The sequence below is a fragment of the Perna viridis genome, chromosome 2 (assembly GCF_037379345.1).
Source record: "Perna viridis isolate PV_CMFRI_1.1 ecotype Kerala chromosome 2, ASM3737934v1, whole genome shotgun sequence".
Lineage (NCBI taxonomy): Eukaryota > Metazoa > Mollusca > Bivalvia > Mytilida > Mytilidae > Perna > Perna viridis.
In genome coordinates this window covers 8,483,541-8,507,600 of record NC_142446.1, presented here as the reverse complement: position 1 = coordinate 8,507,600, position 24,060 = coordinate 8,483,541, and the positions used below count along the sequence as shown (strand labels likewise).

Genomic DNA, 24,060 nt, shown 5'->3' with positions numbered 1-24,060 from the left:
ATGTAAAAGCAAATTTTTGATATAAAAATTCAATTTTTTAGTATTTTTCACTGAAAATACAGTAATTTTAACCACAAACCTCCACATCTTATATTTTTATGTGGGAGACTTTGTGGGGGTCATACTCCTAATGTGTGAGGGTTAACAGGTATGGTTAAAGGGGAGCAATTTGATTCTGAGGGGGGAGGGGCCTGGTAGTTTTGGTCAAGGCATAATATTTGTTTTTATAAAATTAGTGAGTCAGAAAATTTATTTTCAAATGCTATACAGACAGATTATCTTTTTTCTATCATCTTGAGGCAGAATTTTTTTTTTTATTTTGAAGAGGCGAGAATATTTATTTCAAAATTTTTCCAGGCCAGGATATTTATTTACCTAACTGCCAGGCCCCTTCAGAATCAAATTGTTGTCCTTAAAATTTTGCTTTTTGACATATACAATGTACTTCAGGTTGACAACTTTATATTTTACTCTATATATGATAGATATGGTTAATGAGGTGGGGGATGGGTTGGTATCCTTTATGAACTTTGCCTTTATATGACCACCAAAAATGTTTTTGGTTGTATATTGGTATCACCTTGTCTCCATCTTTTGCATCATTGGTGTCTTTAAACTTTCATATATTTGGGATAACATGTAAAACTTGTCTGATCTTTTTGAAATTTTAGCACATCTATCCTAGGGACCTGGAGGAGGGGCCTGGGCCCTATAGTTTTTGGAGGTTTTTGCCCAAATCTTCTGAAAATAAGGTGCCAAAAGTGGGAAAATTGGTATTATATTTAGCATTGATAGAATAAAGTTGCTTTTGATCGAAATTTGATGATTTAGATGTCAATGTGTTCTTTTTGAAATTCTGATTTAAAAGTTATTATACCATTGCAAAAAAGTTGTCTGTAGACACTTCCAAGTCCACTCAGTAACTTGGGTATAACTGTATAGATCTTTATACATGTAACATTATACCACTTGGAATTCTGGGATTGATTTTTGGGGTTGTTACTTCAGCCTTCATTGTATAAGGAATTAGGAGACAAAGGGGCCAGATATAGGCATTTTCATGATGTGCATTCTGTAACTTTAGTATTAGGGTATAGATCTGTATAAAATTATACCACAAGGTGCCAAACCACAAAAGGAAGCCTGGGATTGAATTTTAGGTGTTGTGACTTGAACCATTTAGGAATTGGGGACAAAAGGGGCCAAAAACACTTTTCTATGATATACAGACAATAACTAGAGTAAATGTAAATAGAACTTGTTGAAATTGTACCACAAGATGTCATACCACAAAAGGAATGCTGTTATTGATTTTGGGGTGGGGACTAGAACCATTTAGGAATTATGGGCCAAAAAAGGGTCCAGAATCACTCATGGTTATTTTCTTTTTCAGTTTGCTATCAGTGTTTCTAGCATTATTATAAGAAGTATAAGTAACCCTGTTTACCAGAAAACTGAAGTAAAACATTATTAAGGGCATGAATCGAACATTTTAAACAAAATATGAAATAAAAGACATTTTATTAATATTAATCTCTCTTTATTGTGAACAAAAACAACAAATAACAAATTTTATTGTTCCAGTCATTGTAATATTCGATTATGTATCAATTTGACAATTTTTTTTCTTGAATAACATATCCCATTTGCCAATATATTCTATTTTTTGATATTCATTTATATGGTAAAATTTGTTCTAAGTATATAAGAAATGGTTTTGTGTTTTGAGATAATAATACAATGGCTGATATATTCAGTTGGCTGATATCCAATTACTGGTATGTGGAGTCTACTGTATACTAAGGTAAAATTTGATTTTGACAAGTGACAATGAATAGATCTGATGATGGTGTGTCTTTAACCAAACAAAGAAAGCAATCAGATGATGCATTAGTTAATGGTTTGGATGCTAGTGAAGAAAGTGATATATTCAGTCAGGAAACAGAAGCATATTCCCCCGTATTAGCTGCTCTGGATGATGTTGATGACACAGAATATGTAGACTGTAACAAGAAACCGTCACTTGACAAGTTTGAGTCTGTTCAAAAAGACGCTGAGTTAATTGGTGACATCTTGGGCCAAGTAGATGTTAGCGATATTTATGATAGATTGAAGACAATAAGATCAAATCAAAATAGAATTGAAGTTGTCACAAATGAACTGTTAGAAAAACAGTCTACCCAAAGACATGTAAAAAGCCAACAGAAACTATCATCAACAGTATTGATGAAAGACTTTGTAAAAATTATTGACATGGCAACATCTAACATGCCAGCTCTGCCTGTTTCAGCAGAGGATATACAAGAAATGTTAGAAGCAGTACAACTTAGAAACAACAGAGTGGATTTTGTATTCAGTCAAATTCTTGGTTTGTATTGTCTGCAGCAACAAGGCCATGGTGACCTTGTCAAGGACACTAAATCTACACTAGTACAATGCCCAGGTGTACTATTTGAAGAAGTGACTAAGTTATTGATTAAAGAAAAGGACAATCCAAATAGATTACAATGCACATTAGATAAGGTCAAACCAAATGTAAGCAAGTTGAGCAAAGCAGAATCAAATGCTAGCAATGTCTCTTTGAATGATGACTTGGTCTATAAAGATACTAGAATAATTTCTAAAGTTCTCCCAGAAATTGATCAGAATGAAATTTATGCTTATTTGGAGGCACATCATCATGAACAAAACCGTATCAGAATAGTTATTGATGAATTAATGAAATTCCATTCAGCTAGTGACAATTTGGAATTGAGTTCTGCAGCATACTCTGGTAAACAATTTAAGGGAATTTCGAGTATTCAAGATGAGGTGGATGAAATTCGTCAAATATTTCCCGATTGTGACCCAAATTATTTGTTTGATCAACTAGAGCAAAGGGCAAATGATAAAGAGAGAATGAAATCTGTTGTTATGGACATGTTTGAGAAAAAATCCTACCCCAAGTTGAAAGAAAGAGAGGAACAAGAAAAGAAGATTTCAACATGTAGCAGAATTAAAAACATGACTTTTGACTTGAAAGAATTTCTCCTTAAGTTTCCAAATCCCATTGAACTCTTTGAAAATAATGACAGAAAAACGAATGAGAATTATAAAAGACATGTAGAAATTCAGATAAGAAATGAATTTCCACAGCTTAAAGGACACTACTTGAAGAAGGTATTGGAGAAGTATGGCTACCATTTGACTTGCTGTATGAAGGAGATACAAGCTGATATTGCATATGATCAATGTAAGTGAGTTGGTTGATTGATGAATGGTAGTCAAGCTTCAGTGGTCAAGTTAAAACAGATATCTGCTAAAAAAAAATATCTAAACCTATTACTCCCTGTTGAAATTAATTTTTTTGTTGTTTTTTCTTTAAAACTTCAATGTAAGTCCTTTTTAAAACAGGTTTTTATCAAATTTTAATTATTACTGAATGACATTTACTGGTAAAAGCTAGTAAACTTCAGTGGTATTTACTTCTTGTGGTTCTTTGATGTGCTGAATTTTACCGTGTGTTAAGATTTTTTATTTTAAAAAATTCCATATAGTTGCATGCTTGAAGTAAAAGATTAAGATAGGGTTAATAATTTTGTATGTTCTTTTTCATAATTGAAACTTCATGTGCAGTAAGAGGACATGGGAAGAAAATGAAAGCCAAAGCCAGAACTGTTCAAGTCCCACTTCCTGGTGAACCTGATGAATTCTTCTATTATGAAAAACTTTTCATTGACAATGAACAACAAATCAAAAGTGAGTGATATGTCAGGAATGAACTTTAGATATGACTATGGTTACATGTAGATATAGGTTTGTATATTGGAGTTTTAAACTCCTTTGCAGGGAGCTGAGCACGTGGAGCTGAGTCTCTTGGTGTTGGCTTATGTTTTTGTGTTTATTAAATGTTTGGTTTTAAAGAGACAAGAAATTGACATGAAAATGTGTCTTGTATCCATCACAGCAACTTAATAAAAAAACTTGTTATGTTGTATTGACATGAAAATAGCAACTTTGCTTAGTGAAAAGTAATAGGTGGTCTGATTTTTCTATCATATTTTTTATACATTAAAGTGTTAATTACTGTATGATGAGTGTATGCTAGTTAACAAAAGAGTTTATGATTGGCTGACAAATGGTACTTTTTCATACTACCGACTTTAGCTTCGTTTTTTTTTAAGATTTTAAGCAAAGGGGAGTAACTTTCTACAAATTTGTCATCCGACAGACTGGTTTACTGTCAAATTTGAGCAATGGACTGCAGTAGACTTTAAATTCATATATTCCATATTTATTAGAGCCGCTGTAAGTGCTTGGATACTTTTAAATAAATTATTTCAAGCCATTGAGGTACTTACTGAAGTGAAAATAGTTTCCAAGAAAAATGTTTTCTGTTTTCCTTTCCCCATTGAAACCACCAACCCTGTTGTCAGATGTTGGTGGGTTATGTCCTTTTGAAAAACTTGCTGTAATGGCTTGCATTCCATAAATGTGAAAAAGGACTATTGTAAGACAAATAATCTTCTTTTGGACTTTAGACTCATTGAAAGTTTAAGAAAGAAAAATCCTTGCTATGTTTACAAAAAAGATTTAGAAGTTCATATCACTGTGAATGCCTTGGTAAATTAGTATGACACTGTGGATTTCCATCATTGTCCATAGACACTTTGTTTTTGTGGGATAATTTGATTATGGTTGAATTTAAAAAAAAAATTGTGGTTAGGTTTAAAACCACAAAAGGAAGATTAGTAATGATTTTGAGGATTATGGCCCCAGCCTTTTTTAAATTAGGGTAAAAAAGGGTTCTAAAGCAAGGATTTCATAGAATTGAACTATGTACATGTAACACCAGTAAAAGCATAGGAATGTCTATGATATTGTTTTATGATATTCTATACGATGGTCAGACTTGGATTGATTTTGGGGATAAAGACTTGAACTTTTTTCAGAAATTAGGGGCAAAAAGAAGACAGATTGAATTTGAGGGGTTAACCTTGTAGGAGTTAGTTGCTAAATAGGGGCATTAGTCAAGTCTTCCTACATGTATCTGTAACTTGAGTTAAAGTGAATGGATCTCATAAATTTTATTATAAGGTACCATACTGAGATTGATTTTTGGGGTTTTGATACAAACAGGCCAAAGACATTTTTTTCTGATTCAGTGTTTTTTTTTTTCATTAAGAGCCTGAACCCGGCAAAAATCACCAGCTATTGGTTTAATTATCTGGCTATTCTGATTCTGATTGGCCTTTTGTTATTTTTTATGAAAATTTTCCTTTTATATACAAAAATAATGACAATCATTTAAATGCTGTGACTTCTGCATAATTACTTGAGTGAAAGGGAATGAATCACTTTAAAAAGATGCCACAAGGTGCCATGTCCCTGCAGGAAGTAAGGGATTGATTTTGCATGTTTTGACTAAAATGATTTAAGAATAAGGGCAGAAAAGTCACCACTTTGGCTTGGGTTAAATTTTTATCCTGGGTCAAATTTCAGATGTCTAATTGTAATCAAAATTAAAAGCTGTGTCAAGTTTGAATGGTGTATCCATAGTGGAGTCTGAGTTGCTCATTTGGTTTTGTTACTTTGTATATATGATTTTAGTTACTTCGTTTTTTGTTATTTATGTCTGTTTTCCATGTCTGGTTTTTGTCCCTGGATTACATTCTTTTGATTACCGCTATAACCTTGGTTCCCTTGATTACTCTTCCATACTTTCCTGAACAGTTCAGGGTTTGACCTGTGCAGTTTATAAAGCTGCATCCAGTGTAGCATTTTATTTCACTTTTATTTAACATAATAACTTCAAATATGTTGAATTGTTACAATGTAAGTATGTGAATTTTTAGTAGTTGTATATCATGTATTTGTATATTTAAATGAACATATTGATATGTATGTTTATGCACATGTAGAAAAAAATCTATATACAGTAGGTAGAAAGATGATTTCAGTTACCAGACCTTGAAATTTTTTTTATTATAACCCCAACACACGAAGTTTGGGGGTAAATAGGTTTCACTTTATCTGTCTGTCCATCTGTTTGTCCGTCTGTCTAGCTGTCTGTCTGTCTGTACTATTTTCTAAGTAGCCTGGAATATTGTTATGAAACTTTGTGGGATGTACTATAACCACATGGATATGTGCATACTGTCAGGAATTTATGTTTAGAGAAAAATTGTGGAAATGATGACTTTTGAACTTAGACATTTTTCAGCAAAACTTGGTCCTATGTGTTGTACACAACTCCTCCTTAAGACTTGCAGGGTTGTTATGAAAGTTTTTGGGATGTAACATAATCACATGGATATATGCATATTGCCAGGAATTTATGTTTGGACAATTGTTGTAGAAATTACTGCTGTTGGAACTTAGGTATTTTTCAGCAAAACTTGGTCTGATGCACTGTCCACATTGTTTTCCTTAAGGACTTGCAGGATTGTTATGAAACTCAATGGAGTGCTTGATTATCATATGGAGATGTGCATATTGTCAGGAATTATTCAAATTCTGTTATTTTGTTGTCACCAAAAAATAGTACTGATTGCTGTTTGTAGTTGGGTGTTTTTGAAATGGTAGCAAATTGTGTGTCAAAAGTGTGTAGTCTATCCACAATAAAAAACTATATCCAATATGAATTGTATGTCCACATTGGTCCCCAAATGTACAGGGTTCAACAAGCTATGGGGGTATTAGTCCCTTTAGGGGCAATGTCTAGTTTTTTCAGACTTATTTTTGAGTCCTTGTATGACTGTATAATCTCACTTCTATTTAACCAAAGTTTATTAAAGTCTTATTCAATAAACTTTTGCCTTAGATCAGCAAATTAAAGTTTCGTTTTTCTTTCCTTAAGTTACAGCATTGCTGACACAACAAATTTTGTCCATTAAACTTCATTTCATCATTTTAGGGCAGTTTGCTTATTCTTAAATGTATCATTTTGTGATTAAATGACATTTTTACCATTTTAATGTTTAGATGAATTAGAAGAGAAGGATAGACTTATACAGTTAAAAAGAAATGAAGCTAGAGAAAAGGGAGAACTTTTTGAGTGTGGCTGTTGTTTTGATGATGAGTGTATATTTGAGGAAATGTCAACATGTGCTGATGGCCATTTGTTTTGTAAGGAGTGTATAAGACGGTCTTGTGAGGTTGTTATAGGAGATAGTAAAACCAAGTTTCCATGTTTATTGGACACATGTAAGGAGGAGTTTCCAGTATCGGTACTACAGAACATATTACCCACCAATATATTTTCTATATTGCTGAGGCGGTTGCAGGAAGAAGAAATAAAGCAGGCTGGTATCCCCGACCTTGTTTTCTGTCCATTCTGTAGTTTTGCAACCATTATGCCTGAAGAAGATAGGATATTTAAATGTTTAAATCCTGAATGTTTAAAGGAGTCGTGTAGGTAAGACATGTTAGACAATATTTGTTCAGGGAGTGAATTTCAGAATATTTTCCACTAGCTTATTTTGCAAGCACTCAAAACTTACACTCACTAAATGTAAGTGTTGGGGGTTATTTCTGGACTTAACCTATATGACATAGAATTCCACTAGCAAATTTTAATAAGTGGAAATAATTTCTACTAGCAAAATTGAATTTCAACTTGCATTTAGCAAGTATTTCCCCTTAAATTCGAGCACTGGTGTTAAAAGGATTTTTAGTGAATTATTCCTTATCTGTTTTGATTTTAAAATCCTTCTTTACTTGACCAACTGGAACAAGAAGTTCTCATGTGTAATATTAATTGATTAACTTTGAACTACTGTTAATTTAATTCGTGGATACCAATTTCAATGGATAAGGGAAGAAACACAATTTCGTGGATTCTTGAATTTGTGGTTTTGAGGTTTTCAGTATACAAATTAATGGAAATTTCGTTTTCGTTGGGAACCAAATTTTGTGGTTTGGCGTACCAACGAAAACCAAAATAACTGGTATCCCACGAACAGTAGTACTTTTACAGTTAGTCAGTCGTACAAAGTTACATGATTTATATTTTTATACCCCCTGCAAAAGAGATTTGGAGGTTATATAGGTTTCACCCTGTCTGTCCGTCCATCTGTCTGACTGTCCACCACTGTTTATTGGCAATATTTGGTCTGATGCGTTTTCTGCAAGTCCTCCTCATAGACTTGAAACTTGGTTGCATGTTTAATTACCTTATTAGGATGTGCATATTGTCAGGAATGTAAGTTAGGGCAAAAATTGTAAAAATGACAGCTATTGGACTTGGGCATTTTTCAGCAAAACTTTGTCTGATGCTTGTCTGCAATTCCTCCTCATTGACTTGTAGGATTGTTTCGAAACTAGGTAGCATGTATGATTACTATATTGGAATGTACATATTGTTAAATATTTATGTTGGGGCAAATATTATAGAAATGATGGCTGTTGGACTTGGGTGTTTTTCTCTAAATCTTGGTTCTGGTGCATTGTCTGCAATTCCTTCTTAATGACTTGCATGATTGTAATGAAACTCAATGGAGTGTTAGATTACCATAGGGATGTGTGCATATTGTCATAAATTTATGTTCAAAGTAAACTTGCAGTCATATTATTCTGTTATTGTAGAATTCGGTGTTTTAGAATGGCAACAAAATTGTGTGTCAAAACTGTTTATTCAATCCCTCATAAAAATTGTGTCCAATATGAATCATGTGTCCACACTAGTCCTCGAATGTACAGAGTTTAACAGGATGCGGGGGTATTAGTCCCGTTCAGGGCAATGTCTAGTTAATTCATGACTTTTACTTAAGTATTGCTACATTGTATATACATAGTAGATGAAAATTGCAAAAATACAATTGAGTTCAAGTTTATTAAGTGCAAATAATTACAAGTTATGTAATATTGTATATGCCTGTCTTGGGGACTTATTATGGTGTATCAGTGTCTGTTGATTTGTCAGTCCATCCATCATTACTCATAAAATGCTGCTACCAATTTTTGTGAAACTTAATTGAATTGTTTTTTTATTTTGATGTGAGCTTTTTTTGGACCTTAAGTCATACAAAGATGGGGGGATTTTTCTGTTTTTTTACTATTACTCAAAAGCACTTGCAGCAATGTCTATAAAACTTAAGTGAATTGTTTACAGATTTTGATGCATGCTTCTTCTTGATTTTTATGAATTTTACTTCTTTCAATATAGAGTTATGTGACTAACATAAAAGGGGGGGGGAGGGGTTTCAGTTGTTGTTTTAGGACTTCAACTCAATAATACTTGCACCCATTTTCATGGAAATTAGATGATATCCATTGATATACATTGCTCTTCAATTGTTATAAATTTATTTTCAATTTTGTTTTCAAGTTATGGAAATTATATTATGAAAATTTGCGCAGTAACTTGAAAAAGCTTCCTGCAATTATGATGAAGCTTGCTTTAATTGTTTATTAATTTTTATGTAAGTTCCCTTTTGATTTTTTTTTTATATACTGGTATTTTGCATTATATATTTTTGAGTTATAGGACTTTGTATATTTATGAACCATTTTCCTGTCTTGGGACTATAACTTGGTATAAATAAAATCCTGTGTTAATGTTGTGTCCATATTTGCCCCATCTGTTCAGGGTACCACTGTCTTCATATCTAGCCTTGTCTTGTAAAGTATTTTATTTATAGTAGTTTTGACATTAGTACATTTTGTCTTCACTTAGCATCCATAGTTGTACACTAAGTACACCTTGTTTATGTGAGCTTCTATCATCATGTGGCATCCATGGTTGTACACTGAGTACAACTTGTTTATGTGAGCTTCTATCATCATGTGGCATCCATGTTTATGCACTTAGTACACCTTGTTTATGTGAGCTTCTATCATCACGTGGCATCCATGGTTGTATACTGAGTACAACTTGTTTATGTGAGCTTCTATCATCACATGGCATCCATGGTTGTACACTAAGTACACCTTGTTTATGTGAGCTTCTATCATCATGTTGCGTCCATGGTTGTACACTGAGTACACCTTGTTTTTGTGAGCTTCTATCATCACATGGCATCCATGGTTGTACACTAAGTACACCTTGTCATTGCAAGCTTATGTCATCACTTGACATCCATGGTTGTACATTAATAACATCTTGTTCATGTGAGCTTAGGTCTTCATTTGGCATCAATGGTTGTATACTTAGTACATCTTGATTTTGTGAGCTGACTGCTTTTAATTTAGCATCAGTGATTATTACACCTTTTTCATGTGAGCTTTTGTCATCACTTGACATCCATGGTTGTACACTAAGTACTCCTTGGTCATGAGAGTTTATGTCATCACTTGACATCCGTGGTTGTTCACTAAGTACTCCTTGGTCATGAGAGTTTATGTCATCACTTGACATCCGTGGTTGTTCACTAAGTACTCCTTGGTCATGAAAGTTTATGTCATCACTTGACATCCGTGGTTGTTCACTAAGTACTCCTTGGTCATGAGAGTTTATGTCATCACTTGACATCCGTGGTTGTACTCTAAGTACTCCTTGGTCATGAGAGTTTATGTCATCACTTGACATCCGTGGTTGTTCACTAAGTACTCCTTGTTCATGAGAGTTTATGTCATCACTTGACATCCGTGGTTGTTCACTAAGTACTCCTTGGTCATGAGAGTTTATGTCATCACTTGACATCCGTGGTTGTACACTAAGTACTCCTTGTTCATGAGAGTTTATGTCATCACTTAGTATCCAAGGTGTACATTTAGTACACCTTGTCTTTGTGAGCTTAGGTCTTCATTTTGCATCAATGGTTGTACATTTAGTATTATTTGTTTATGTGAGCTTTATGTCATCACTTGACATCTGTACATGAATTAACTGGCTATCACTTCATGTAGTTGTTACTGTTTTGAAATATTGTGGGATGTTTCATACAAAACAATGAAGACATACAGAGTTGAAGGAATTTGATTTTGGTGGAATATTGCCAAAATTAGAGATAGTTGAATTGACTGTTTCAGTATTCCATTGGTGTAATATGGAGCACATGGTTTGTCTTCCTACCTCCTCTGAATTTAAATGTTTATAATATAATGGAGATATGCAGGGCCAAAGATGATAAAAATTTTATAATTATTTTCCATAATTAAGGATAGTTGGTTTCAATATTCCATAGGGTTATGTGGCTTGTTTTTGAAGTATCACTTAATTTCTATATATATGCCATATTAGTGATTAAGAATTGTTTTTATACATTAATGTGCTGGAGCATCTGACACAAAGAAGTTCTATAGAGGCAATATTAATTCAAATTTGGTTTTATGTGAATCAGATGCTTTAATGGAGAGTGTGGGAGTAACACATTTTTCCAGTAATAATTTCATTATAAACATTTGAACTCTTAGATATCTGACCTTCTACCTTAGATTTTTTAAATTTTGAATGATAAAAATTAAATGCCTGTGTTTAACTTTACAGCTATTTCTATGACCACATTCATTTTGTGTTACAAAACTGTGCTGATTTACTGTGGTAATACTTGTTTAAACTGATCAGGGTTTGATGTCTGTGTCAACTGATCATTAATTTAAACTTGGAAGTATTATTCAGCATCACCCTTAAAAAATATTCATTTGATGTTTTCAGACTCTGCAAGGAGCCTAACCATGTACCATATCGATGTGAAGAAGTAGAAAAACAAGGAGAGACAAGCATGAGAACGTTTATTGAAAATAAACTTTCTGAGGCAATGTTGCGTACATGTCATAATTGTTCAAAGCGTTTCATGAAAGAGATAGGTTGTAATAAGATGACATGTGTGTGTGGTGCATCAATGTGTTATGTCTGCAGGGAACCTGACATTGATTATGATCACTTTACAGGAAACAAGTAAGTTGTAACTCTTAAAGTTTCCAGTGGCTCTTCCAAGGCAAAAAGTTATGTCTTTTTGAAAGGAAAAATTTTACCAGGTGAGCAATTCAGGCTCCTGGGAGCCTCTTGTTTTTCAGTGTAATTGTTATATAAAAATAAAAGACAATGTAAAAAACAGGCGTTTTTTTTTTTTTTATTTTAATGAAATCTGCCTGCATACTGAATTTTCTGTCCCAGAATTCTTCCTGTACTATGTAGGTTTTTATTTTTTATGTTGACTTACATTTATCAACTTGTTTACACCAAAGCATTGCTATATAATAAATTAAACCATACATGTTTTTGACCAACCCGGTTTTAAAACTTGAATTTCCACTTTAATTTTAACTTTTTTAAGTCACTTTTTACCATTTTTTTTAACCTTACTTTATCATATTGTAAAAATGCTATAGATACAAAAAATAGATGAAATGACCATTTTTAAAGTATTGCACATTGAATTTATTTGACACTTAAAAATTTGGAATGAGAATTTATGTGCTTATAAATGATGTGTAGGTACATGCAGTAGATTAGAATCCAACTTCTAAACTATTTCAGGTTAGATAATGGAATCTTTGAAAATAAAAACAATGTTTGACCTGTTCTTAGTTTTAGACAGAAGGGTTTTGTTGAGAGTAAAAAGCTTTCTCCTAAATGATCAGTTAGTGATAGTTAAGCAATCATACCCAACTATTTGTTCCATCAAAATATATGTTCACTTTTGGTAATTAAATGATTGTGCAATATATTCAAGGAGAACAACAATGTATTACCAGACTTGTAGTGATTACATACAGTGTATTGTCTGACATGTAGTGATTACATACAATGTATTACCAGACTTGAAGTGATTACATACAATGTATTTTCTGACATTACATACAATGTATTACCAGACTTGTAGTGATTACGTACAATGTATTACCAGACTTGAAGTGATTACATACAATGTATTGTCTGACATGTAGTGATTACATACAATGTATTGCCAGACTTGTAGTGATTACATACAATGTATTGTCTGACATGTAGTGATTACATACAATGTATTGCCAAACTTGAAGTGATTACATATAATGTATTGCCAAACTTGTGTTTTGGACAATCCTCATACTTAGAAAAAAATCTCAATGAACAAAAAATATTTCAAAAAAACTCAATAAGATGTCTAATACAGTAACAAAGAACTGACACAGTTATAATAGATATAATTGTTTCTTAATCATTGCCATTTAATTTGTGTACTTTTCTTGCAGTTGCCAAGACGGCAATATGAAAGAACTGCATTTAAAAGAAATGAGAGAGGCTGCTATTGCTGCCAAGGAGCAGTACCTACAAGAACATCCTGAATGTGCTGAAATAGACCTTAAGTTTGATCCCATTGAATTAGTAAAGGAATGTAAGTGAGGAATAATATTTCCAAGGTACAGATCAGATCTTAACCTTTTATCTGATATAGTAAAATAATGTCTTGTCTGAAATGATATCCATGTTTTTAAGAGGAATCTCAATAGCATTTATATTGTTGACTTTTTACAAAACTGCCCCATCATATTTCTTTGGGATGATATGTACCAGAAAATGAAGAATAAGTCATTAAATAGAATAAATTGAATATACGATGTACATGTAAGTGTGTGGCTCTCTATGAATATTGAAATTGTACCACAAGGTGCCATACAGCAAAAGAAATATTTGCGAATCCAAAATTTGGTTGTTCCTCCCATGGGACTCGAACTCGTACTGCTGTGACATATGTGGCAATACCACCTGCACTAAATCCACACTCTAGACCACTCGGCCAGCTAGACTATTGTTCGTTCCCTAGCTTATCTGGCCGAGTGGTCTAGGTCGCTGGACTTAGTTCAGGCAGTGTTGCCACAGATGTTACAGTGGTACAAATTTGAGTCCTATGGAGGGAACCACAAAAATTTGTTTCCCAAATTTGACAGTTCTAACATCGTTTGGAATTTTTCAGACCTTTCTATGCTTACGTTATCTTCCCTGTATCTGGTGTATTATAGCAATTTACAGGAAAACATATTCTGCAAAATATTTACTTCGGGCCCTTAGCATCCACTAGAATTAGAAATACCAAAATTTTACATTTACCTTTTGTCTCAATACCGGTATTGCAAAATTTTACACCCACCAAAAAAAAAAAAAAATGCTGCCATACACTACCTATGGGCAGGTTGGTATTTAACAACACCAATAAACTACTACTTTTATCTATTGTTCTATTATTTAAATGATACTTGAAGGAGGTGAGTATACTGTTTCACCCTTGTCCATGTTGCAGTCTGCCTTTGTTTCTCTGCTACTGTGTTTCATGTGTCCGTAACAATTACTCATCACAGTGGCTTGAAATTTTAACACATTCTTCCTGTAGGTATACCATATGGTGGGATCCATTTTAAAAAAAAATGACAACAACTTCCTGTTTACTGAGGACGTTGTTTATTTTCCTTGTATTGTGTTTAAAAGTGAGGGTATCACTCTCAGATTTTTTGTTAGATCTTACTAAATATAGTCACATTACTGTTTAAAGGTTTTAAACATGACTGTCTGTTGAAACATATTCTATTTTATGAAGAAGGAAGTGATAATTAGACTTGTAGTATAATACATTTGATTCTAGTTTGTTTAAATACATGTACAATTATTGTATATTGTATGCTGAGAATTGTAATGATCAAAGTTTATATCTTTTCAGAGTTCAAATTCTACAATTGTATCAATTTTGCCTTTTGAAGCATTTTATTAACTATGTGGGAACCTATTGTTAGTGGAGACAGCTTTGCTTTGGAATAGTACCTTTTTTAGCTCACCTGGCTGCAGGCTATAGCCATCACTTGGCATCTGTTGTCGTCATCATCTGTCATTGTCCGTCTTCGTCGTTTACAGTTTTTCAAAACTCTTCTCCTCTGACATTACTTGACCAATTGAAACCAAACTTAGTATGAATGTTCCTTGGAGTATCCTGCATAGAACTGATCTGGGGATTTTTGATTCGTGGAAATGTGGCCACTGTTACTAAAAATAGAAGATAGGGGTCAGACAGTAGTTTTTCGCATATATCTCCAAAACTGTTAGGTTAAGTCAAATTCTGGTGATGGGTAAAAGTGTTCAGCATGATTAGATTTATCTATGGTCAAATTTTCTTTCTAATCCATTGGGCCATGTTGGAGTTATTGCCCTTTTTTGAGATATTTTTGCTATTCTTAATGTTATTTCTGTCAAAAATCTTCTTCTCTGACACTATTTGACCAAATTGGTACCAAACTTTTTATGAATGTTCCTTGGGGTATCTGCAGATAACGTGTTTGTTTCCATAATCCCTAAGGATTTTCTTTTATTTGGATAAATCTTAAATCTTGTACTATATGTGGCCCTTTGCACTTTGATAAGCCTCATGAAGAAGTGAAAACTTGTACAAAGTCATGATGTGAATCGTATTCATCTCTTCTTATATAGAACCTTTTGCATTGCCTGTTCTTTCACAGTGGTTTTATCTACATGCAGATTATTTTGAAGAGAATTTTGCTTTGTTTTGACAATGCAACACCACAGCCTCATGTCTGTCTCTCTATCGGTAGTTTATCAATAAGACCTTTGCTCTAATTAGAGGGCTGTTTTATTTGCTCCTAAACTTTGTCAGCCATCAACTCTGTCATATCATGACAGATTCAGAAGATATCTAGGCACCAACCATTTTATTAGCAAACAAAAAAGAAGAATTGGTTTTCAAATGATCAGATTGTGAATCAATTGCTAACATTTGTTAGCTTGTACTTCCATTTTTATAAGTTTAAAATGCTTCATTGAGTTTTGTAAAGAAATAAATTACCACATTAAATATATCATGAACCAAACATGATAAAAAAAATTGATAACTTGTACATATTATTTGGTCATTCAAAGAAAAACTGCAAAACACACAAATATAAATCAATTTATTTCATTTCAATTTTAACTAGACTTACTGAAAGTCTTAATAGTAAAACTGTTATACAATAAAGGGGTGTACCCTGTCTCCAGTATTTTTTCTGGTCTCCTAATATTTGCAAACTTTTGAAGACTTTTTCATAAGAAAATTATGTATTAAACACACATCTCTCTTGATTTGCTAAGATTTATAGATAGACAAGATAAAAACTTGCACTATGTTTGAAAAAAAAAAAACCATAAAAATATTAAGTGTTACTTATCAGAATACTTAACTTTTGACAGACTGTCTGATTTACTTTTGTTATGTACATGTATTATAAATATATCATATTATTTGTTAATAATGGTTACTGATGTTTTACAGTTGAAACCACCATACAAGGAGATGAATATGAAGATGATGATGACCATGATGATTAAACAACTTTAGAGTTAGGATATACTGTAAGTAAAGTGATATAGATACAGACAGCTTGGAAAATGAAAGCAAGTCAACTTCAAAAATCTTACAACGTTTACAAATTCTGAAACTTATATGTCAAGACAATTTGACTGGAAGTGGTTTTCTGTATTCAAAATAATCTTTATTTTCTATCTAACATACTTCCAGTTGCAATTCAGAAAGTTTTAGTTTTCAGAAAACATTTAAGTAATCTACACAATCTATCAAAATAATGGAATGTATACCAGTACCTGTAATATAACCAATCTTTTTATCACTCTACATCTATTGTTTGGATATATACAGGGATACTAGTAATCAAGTGTATGAGTTATATGTCTTCCTCGTATTTTATTATTCATAGAACTTGTTATCAAGTTGATTTCAGACAGCTCATTCACTGATAATCTCTTTGTCAGTTACATTGATGATGAAATATCAACTCTCATTAAGCTCTAGTCTTTAAAAAAAATAAAAATTTGAGGGACTACTTTTTGGCCTGGAAAGATGTTTAGTAATAAATTTGCTTTAAGGAAATTGTTTTTGCAAAAGTGTGAAGAAGCATTTAGTATGTTTAGCATGTTCTATTTAACACATTTATCAGTCAAAATCTCCATCCTCTTATCAATATTTTATGATTAATAAACTGAAGATGAAGAGCAGTAATTTTAGACAAGTACCATTGGCAGGAAAATTCAAGTTGATAAAAAATGTTCAATTTTTATTTTAAACCTTATATCATCAATAAAATTGTTTCTTAAGCAGAGTTTTTGAATGTAATTGCAAATTGATTTTTTTGACAGGTTTAAACAAAATGTGAAAAATGTGAAATGAAACATGATTTGTAAATGTGTGTAAAGGCAGATACAGATCCATACCTGTTAACCCTTCACATTAAGGGGGACTCCCATACCTGTTAACCCTCCATATTGAGGGGGGACTCCCATAAGATCAATTTATTATTATTATTATTATTACAAAGTTTTTATATAGCGCTTATCTAACACAATTAAATATTACACTAAGCGCTTTACACATGCAAGTGTTTACCCATTAACCGCTATCACACAACATGCGTGCATGCACACACTCACACATACACCACACATGCACCAAAAACACACACCAACACATACACACACAAATAAAAAATATGCACACACATACACAAACCATCACACATACACACTGTGTATAATATTAACATAGGCTTATGTATAAACAACAATAATAATCAATTACGAGTACAAGATATATAAATAGAAAATATGTAAATTAATATGTAAGGTTTCATTAAAATAAATTGAGTAGAAAGTTAAAGATTTCAATTAACCAATTTTAAAATAATAAAAATCATAATAAAAATAAAAATTTTAGAAAATATACTAGTTGTACTACACCTCCTGAAACATGTAATGTTCCCAATCCCACACATACAAAACACAAAACACGATCCCACGAAACACGATCCCATGAAACATGCACATGAAGCACGATAAACGAATGATCGTGTCCGCTGGAAGTATTCTTCTCAGTAGTTGGTATATTTCGAAATCTAACTTGCAAAATGAAACTAATAATAATTCATGATATACAGTGTACATGTTCGTCATATTTAGTTGATTGCTAACATCTTACATGTAATTTTACATTAGTGTATATTATGCTTTAATATACACAATTTCTAAATGTATATATTTGTTTTGATATAAACTCTAGTTAATTTTCGTTGTACATCGTATATTGCGAAAACATTGTCATTGGTCTGGAAATATGAAAATGTTGGAAGTTTTTTTTTTTAAATTGAAGGAATATTCTAAAAAAAATTTAGTTGATAAAGTGTTTTTACCATACAATCTTGTTGCTTTGAATATGAAATAAATAGAACTATTTTTATGTGTAAAAAATGTCCATATTTGTTGTATATGGATCATTGGGAACACATTTTCCTTGTTCCAGGAGAATAAAAATACCAAAATTTCATAAAGTATTGGTAAAAATTACTCTTCTTTAAATAATTCAGCTTTTTTAACTAATGCGATACTATTTTATTTATCTAAAGAAGAAAAATATTGCATTGTTGATATGGAAAATGTCCATTTTATTGTACGTGGTACATTGCAAAAACATTTTTATTAGTCTGATTATGAAAATATTGAAATTTCATAATATTAGGGTAAGTTATACTCAATTTTTAGATGAATATAGTGTTTTTGACTGATGCGATACCATCTAATTGCTCTAAATATGAAAAGAAAGTAATTTTTATGTGAAAAAAGTCCATATTTGTTGTATATGGATCATTGGGAACAGATTTTCCTTGTTCCAGGAGAATAGAAATACCCAAATTTCATAAAGTATTTGTAAAAAGTACTATTTTTTAAATAATTTAGCTATTTTAGCTAATGCAATACCATCTTATTTATCTAAAAAAGAAAACATTGCATTGTTGATATGAGAAGTGTTCATTTTTATTATAACATGGTACATTGCGAAAACATTTCAACTGGACTGGGAGTGTGAAAAAATTGAAATTTCATAAAATTGGGATAAAATGTACTCAATTTTTAGATTAAAGAGTATTTTTTGCATATGCAATACCATCTTATTGCTCTAAATATGAAAAGAAAGTATTTTTTATGTAAAAAATGTCCATATTTGTTGTATATGGGTGATTGGGAACACATTTTCCTTGTTCCAGGAGAAAAAAATACCAAAGTTTCATAAAGTATTTGTAAAAATTACTCTTTTTTTTTTTAAACAATTTGGCTATTTTAACTAATGTGATACCATTTTATTTATCTAAAGAAGAAAATATTGCATTGTTAATATAAAAAATGTCCATTTTATTGTACATGTACATTGCAAAAACATTTTCATTAGTCTCTGAGTATGAGAATATTGAAATATCATAAAATTAAGATAAGATATACTAAATTTTAAGATAAAAGAGTATTTTTGCTCATGTGATACCATCGTATTGCTGTAAATATGGAAAGAAAGTAATTTTTATGTGAAAAATGTCCATAATTGTTGTATATGGATCATTGGGAACACATTTTCCTTGTTCCAGGAGAACAAAATAAAATGTTGGTAAAAAGTACTCTTTTTTTTTTTTTTTATATAATTAAGCAATTTCAACTAATGCAATACCATCTTATTAGTCTAAAAAAATAACATTACATTGTTGATATGAAATTTGTCCATTTTAATATAGTTGGTACAGTGCAAAAACATTTCCACTGGTCTGGGAGTATATAAATATTAAAATTTCATGAAATTGGGGTAATATATACTCAATTTTTATTCTCATAAGACAAACTATTAGCACGAGGGAATGATCGCCATGAAATCATAAACAGTTATAGGTCGGGAAATTTTTCCCCGATCATTCCGGAAGACCATTCAGATATTTACTGTATTTATTGTATGTACAAATAATGTTCGAATGTTTGAAAACAATTAATTCCTACAAGTATTGATTCCTTAAAAAATATTGTCTTCTCAATGTAAAAGGAATATTGATTTTGGCATAGAAAACGAAATTACAACGATATTCTGTAAAATTGATCTACCATAGGAGCTATTTTTATCATCCAATCAGAATACAGAACTGTTGCACGAAGAACGAAGCACAAAGTGTGCACACGAAAGGCCCATGCACACGAAGCCCACACACGATACACAATCCCACGAAACACGCACACGAAGCACGCTATACTGGAAATGTTACACATTTCAGGAGGTGTAAGATATTTTATATGAAATTAAAAACAAAAAAAAATAATTGGCATTACATAAAATTGCTGTCTAAAAATGCATGGAACATGTATTAAAAAACTAGGAAATGTACACAAAAAAGTATATCTATATAAAAGAATCAATATCACTTACAAATATAGAGTATCTATTGAATATCAGATTAAAATATAAGAATCAAATTGTCAATAAATAGTCAGTAAAACCTAAAACAGTTAACAGTCATATGCAAGTCTACAAAGATGAGCTTGGACATTCCGCTTAAAACATAAAAGTGATGGCGAATTTCTCAGGTTATTTGGTAGACTATTCCATAATGTTGTGGCAATGAAAAATGTTGAATCTTCCACATGAAAATATAAGATTGATTAAAATTTTTTTTTTCTGGTGAAAAAGACATAAAAAATCACTTTTAAGTAAAAATCTTCCACATGAGACAGTGTCTCCCACACAAACTATTCCAAAGGTAAACAGATACATTGTTTGCATATGTCTGAAATCAATATGAAAGATTAACATTCAGTTTCAACATTTTAGAAAAAAAATAGTTCTAAATTATATGGGAAATGCATATTTATGATTACATCATATAATATTTGAAATGAACTGTGTATACATTTACTACTATTTTCACAATAACCATCTCAATTATGTGTATAAACATCTGGCAAAATTTCAAAGCTGTACCCAAATCAAAGTGCTGTTAGCACTGGAGGATTTTGGTGTGCAGGGCCAAAGGGGTATTATTTTCATTTAATATTGTTGAAACTCTTGATCTTATTAATTTCAATATTCCACTGGGGTTATGAGGTACATGGCTTATCTAGCTATATCATCCTACAATTTTTTGATACAGCTTTGAAATTTTCCATTGTATTTATACATATAGAAAGAAATTTGAATTTTTGTGAAACATTGCTAAAATTAGAGATAGATGAACATAAGTAGGGATAGTTAGCCTTATCAATTTTAGTATTTCATAGGATTACACGGCATATTTTTACCTCTGTTACGAAACAATGATAGCAGGTCTTGTAGCCACTCAACTCTGTATGTGTGTCACCATTTGGGGGTACCTACATAATGTGATCTGAACCTCAAAAAGTGTTCAGCCAATATTATTTAAATGTTGTGTGCAGTGTTAACATACATATTGCATATGCATCTCTTAATAGCTCACTTGGCCCAAAGGGCCATGTGAGCTATAGCTATCACCTGACATCTGTCGTTGTGAACAATTTTTTAAAAGTCTTCTCCTCTGAAACTACTTGACCAATTAGAACTAAACTTGGTATGAATGTTTGTTTGGGTAATCTGCACAGAAAAGATTTGGGGATTTTTATCAGTCAACAAACATGGCTATCATTACTAAAAGTAGAAATAGGGGTCAGACAGAAGTTTATCTCATATAAATCCAAAATTATTAGATTTAGTAAAAATCTGATGGGGTAAAAGTGTTCAACGTTGTGGTTAAATTTCTTATTTAAATGTCAGACTATGTTGGAGTTATTGTCCTTTTTGACCTTGTTATGCTAATTTTAATGTTATTACTTTCAAAAGTCTTCTTCTCTTAAACTACTTGACCAATTAGAATCAAAGTTTGTATGAATGTTTTTTAGGGCATGCTGCATAGAACTGATGTAGGGATTTTTGAATTGTCAAAAACATGGCCACCATTACTAAAAATAGACCATAGGAGTCAAACAGAAGTTTTTTTTACATGTCTCTGCAAAACCATTAGGTTGTGCAAAAATCTGACATGGGTTAAAAGTGTTTTGCATGGTGATAGCTATTGTGGTCAAATTTTTGTGTAAATCTGTCTGGCCATGTTGGAGTTATTGCCCTTTTCATGTTTTTTTTGGCTATATCTAGCTCATAGTGAATGGTTTAATGTAATGAGTTCCTTTGATCAGACACACAACCAGTAATAGTTAATAATAGTTTAATACTATGTACAAATTAATTAACAAATATCCATATGTACAAGTCCAGAAATATGGAAAAACTGTAACTACATGTTTATGTTGCAATCCTTATATGACACTCATTTGCAAAATGCATGCTGCCTGTTCGAAGGCTAGACTGAACTCTCCCTTTTTATGTCCCTGACAACTAGGATTAACTAAATACCCATAAATTTTAATAAGATAAATGTGTTACCATTTAGAAAATAGCAGCTTTATGTAATTATAATTTTGACACCTTAGTAAAAATCTATTAAAACCAGTTAATTGGCATGAAACACAAAGGAGATTATCACTTCCCTGGACGAACATGTATAAAGTATATCTAGCAATTAATAAGTCTAAATCCTAATTCTTATTTTCTAGAAAATACTAAATATTTTGAAACTGTGGGAAAGTAAATTACATAAAATAACAAAGCAATATGCAGTCAATAAAATCAGAAAACCAAGGGAGACAATTTCCATCATTTTTCTAAAATGCAAACTATAAGATATGTTGCATGGGTGATAGTATGACGCTGCATCATCTTTGTCACATTTGTCGTCGTCATCCATAGACTCATGATTGTCGTGTGATAACAAGTATTAGGTGGTTGATCTTTATAAAAAAAAATTAATGTGGATCCAAACAACAAAAGAAAGGTTGATGTTAATTTTGGGGATTATGACCCCAACCATTTTATAATTAAAGGCCATAAAGGGGCATTAAACAAGCTTTTTATAATGCCAATAAAAGCCGTGATATTGTTCCACAATATTCTATACCACAATGTTCAGACTTGGATTGATTTTCGAGGTAAAGACTTGAACTTTAGAAGCAGATCTTTATACTTAAATTTTTTTTTGCTTATTCAGATCATAAATCCTAAACATTACAAGCATATTATGTTCACTATCTATGCACAGGGAAACACAATAAATCAATATATGCATGTATAACCATATATATGTAATTAAATTACAGGTCTTTGCCATAGCAATATTCCAGTCAAGGGATATTCATTGGATGTCAGGTGCAGGGAGTGTTGTCCCTGAACAATGTTAGTAATGTTTAATGTTTAAATTTTTTCAGGGAATATAAAAAGCAGCTGATAAAGATCAGAGAATTCCATGGGACACTTATATGCCAACTCTATGTCAAGAAACGCTAGTCATCAGAGCAGAATGGTTACAGCCCTTTTTTTAATTAAGTGCCAAAAAGGAGGAAAAAAACAAGCATTTCATAAAATTTAATTATAAATCTCAGCATATGATTTCACACTATCCTATACCACATTAGGAATAGAATTGATTTTAGAGGTCAAGACCTGAACTGTTATAGAATGAGGAGCTGAAAAGCAGCCAGAAAGACATTTTCCTGATGTTTGTACTATACCTTGGGTGAATAGATCATTTAGATATATATCATGACTCAGGTGGCAAGAATCATGTAAACTGAAAGCTAGCTCAAAACTACCAGCATTAGAAATAATTGGTCAAGGTACGGGGCTCGGAATGGAACTTGATCTTTTTGTATTCAAAATCAATTTGTATACACAAAATTGAATTCCGTCACAACAAAATCATTTTTGTCGTACAAAACTATGTTAATACAGACTTGTTTTATGATCACTTCAATTTTGTAATGACAAAATTCAATTTTGTCAAATAGATATGCAAATATTAACTTATTTGCATAGAAAATTGACATTTGTTACCTAATATGGAAATTAAATAACAAAGATAATTTTTGCGAGACAAAATTCAAGTTTTTGAGACAAGTTATTTTGTGTCACAGAAGTCAATTTTGTATGCAAATTAGTTTACAGAATCTTTTGGATATGCAAAAAAATTCCCTCTCATTACGATTTTGGAAGAAGGCCTCTCATTGGATATACATATAGTAACTGCAGGTCTCGCAGGTTTTTGATTACTTCAAGCAAGGGAATATCATATGGTTGATGCACTATTCTGCAAAAGTAAGTAGTACTTTATTACTTTTTACTTTTGCAGAATAAGCTCATCTCCCATATGATATGTTCTTTCTTGATGTAATCGGAAAGCTGCATCTGCAAGTCCTGCTAAACTGCATTAAATAGAGGAGGGGTCAAAGACCAATCG

At 31.9% G+C, this 24,060-nt stretch overlaps 1 protein-coding gene across 1 annotated transcript; it reads left to right on the top strand.

The window, feature by feature from the left end:
• The first annotated feature begins 1,642 nt into the window (after positions 1–1,642).
• On the top strand, positions 1,643–24,060 carry LOC148623533 (uncharacterized). The gene is made up of 7 exons (XM_088565401.1): positions 1,643–3,232; positions 3,616–3,738; positions 6,964–7,396; positions 11,576–11,818; positions 13,099–13,241; positions 16,158–16,237; positions 23,033–24,060. The coding sequence occupies exons 1-6, from the start codon at positions 1,831–1,833 to the stop codon at positions 16,211–16,213; spliced, it is 2,400 nt and encodes a 799-aa protein (XP_088421527.1). The 5' UTR covers positions 1,643–1,830; the 3' UTR covers positions 16,214–16,237; positions 23,033–24,060.

Coding starts and splice junctions, on each gene's coding strand:
- LOC148623533 (XM_088565401.1), top strand. CDS start 1,831: ATGAATAGATCTGATGATGGTGTGTCTTTAACCAAACAAAGAAAGCAA. Junction 7,397..11,575: donor TGTTTAAAGGAGTCGTGTAG/GTAAGACATGTT, acceptor TGATGTTTTCAG/ACTCTGCAAGGAGCCTAACC. Junction 11,819..13,098: donor GATCACTTTACAGGAAACAA/GTAAGTTGTAAC, acceptor CTTTTCTTGCAG/TTGCCAAGACGGCAATATGA.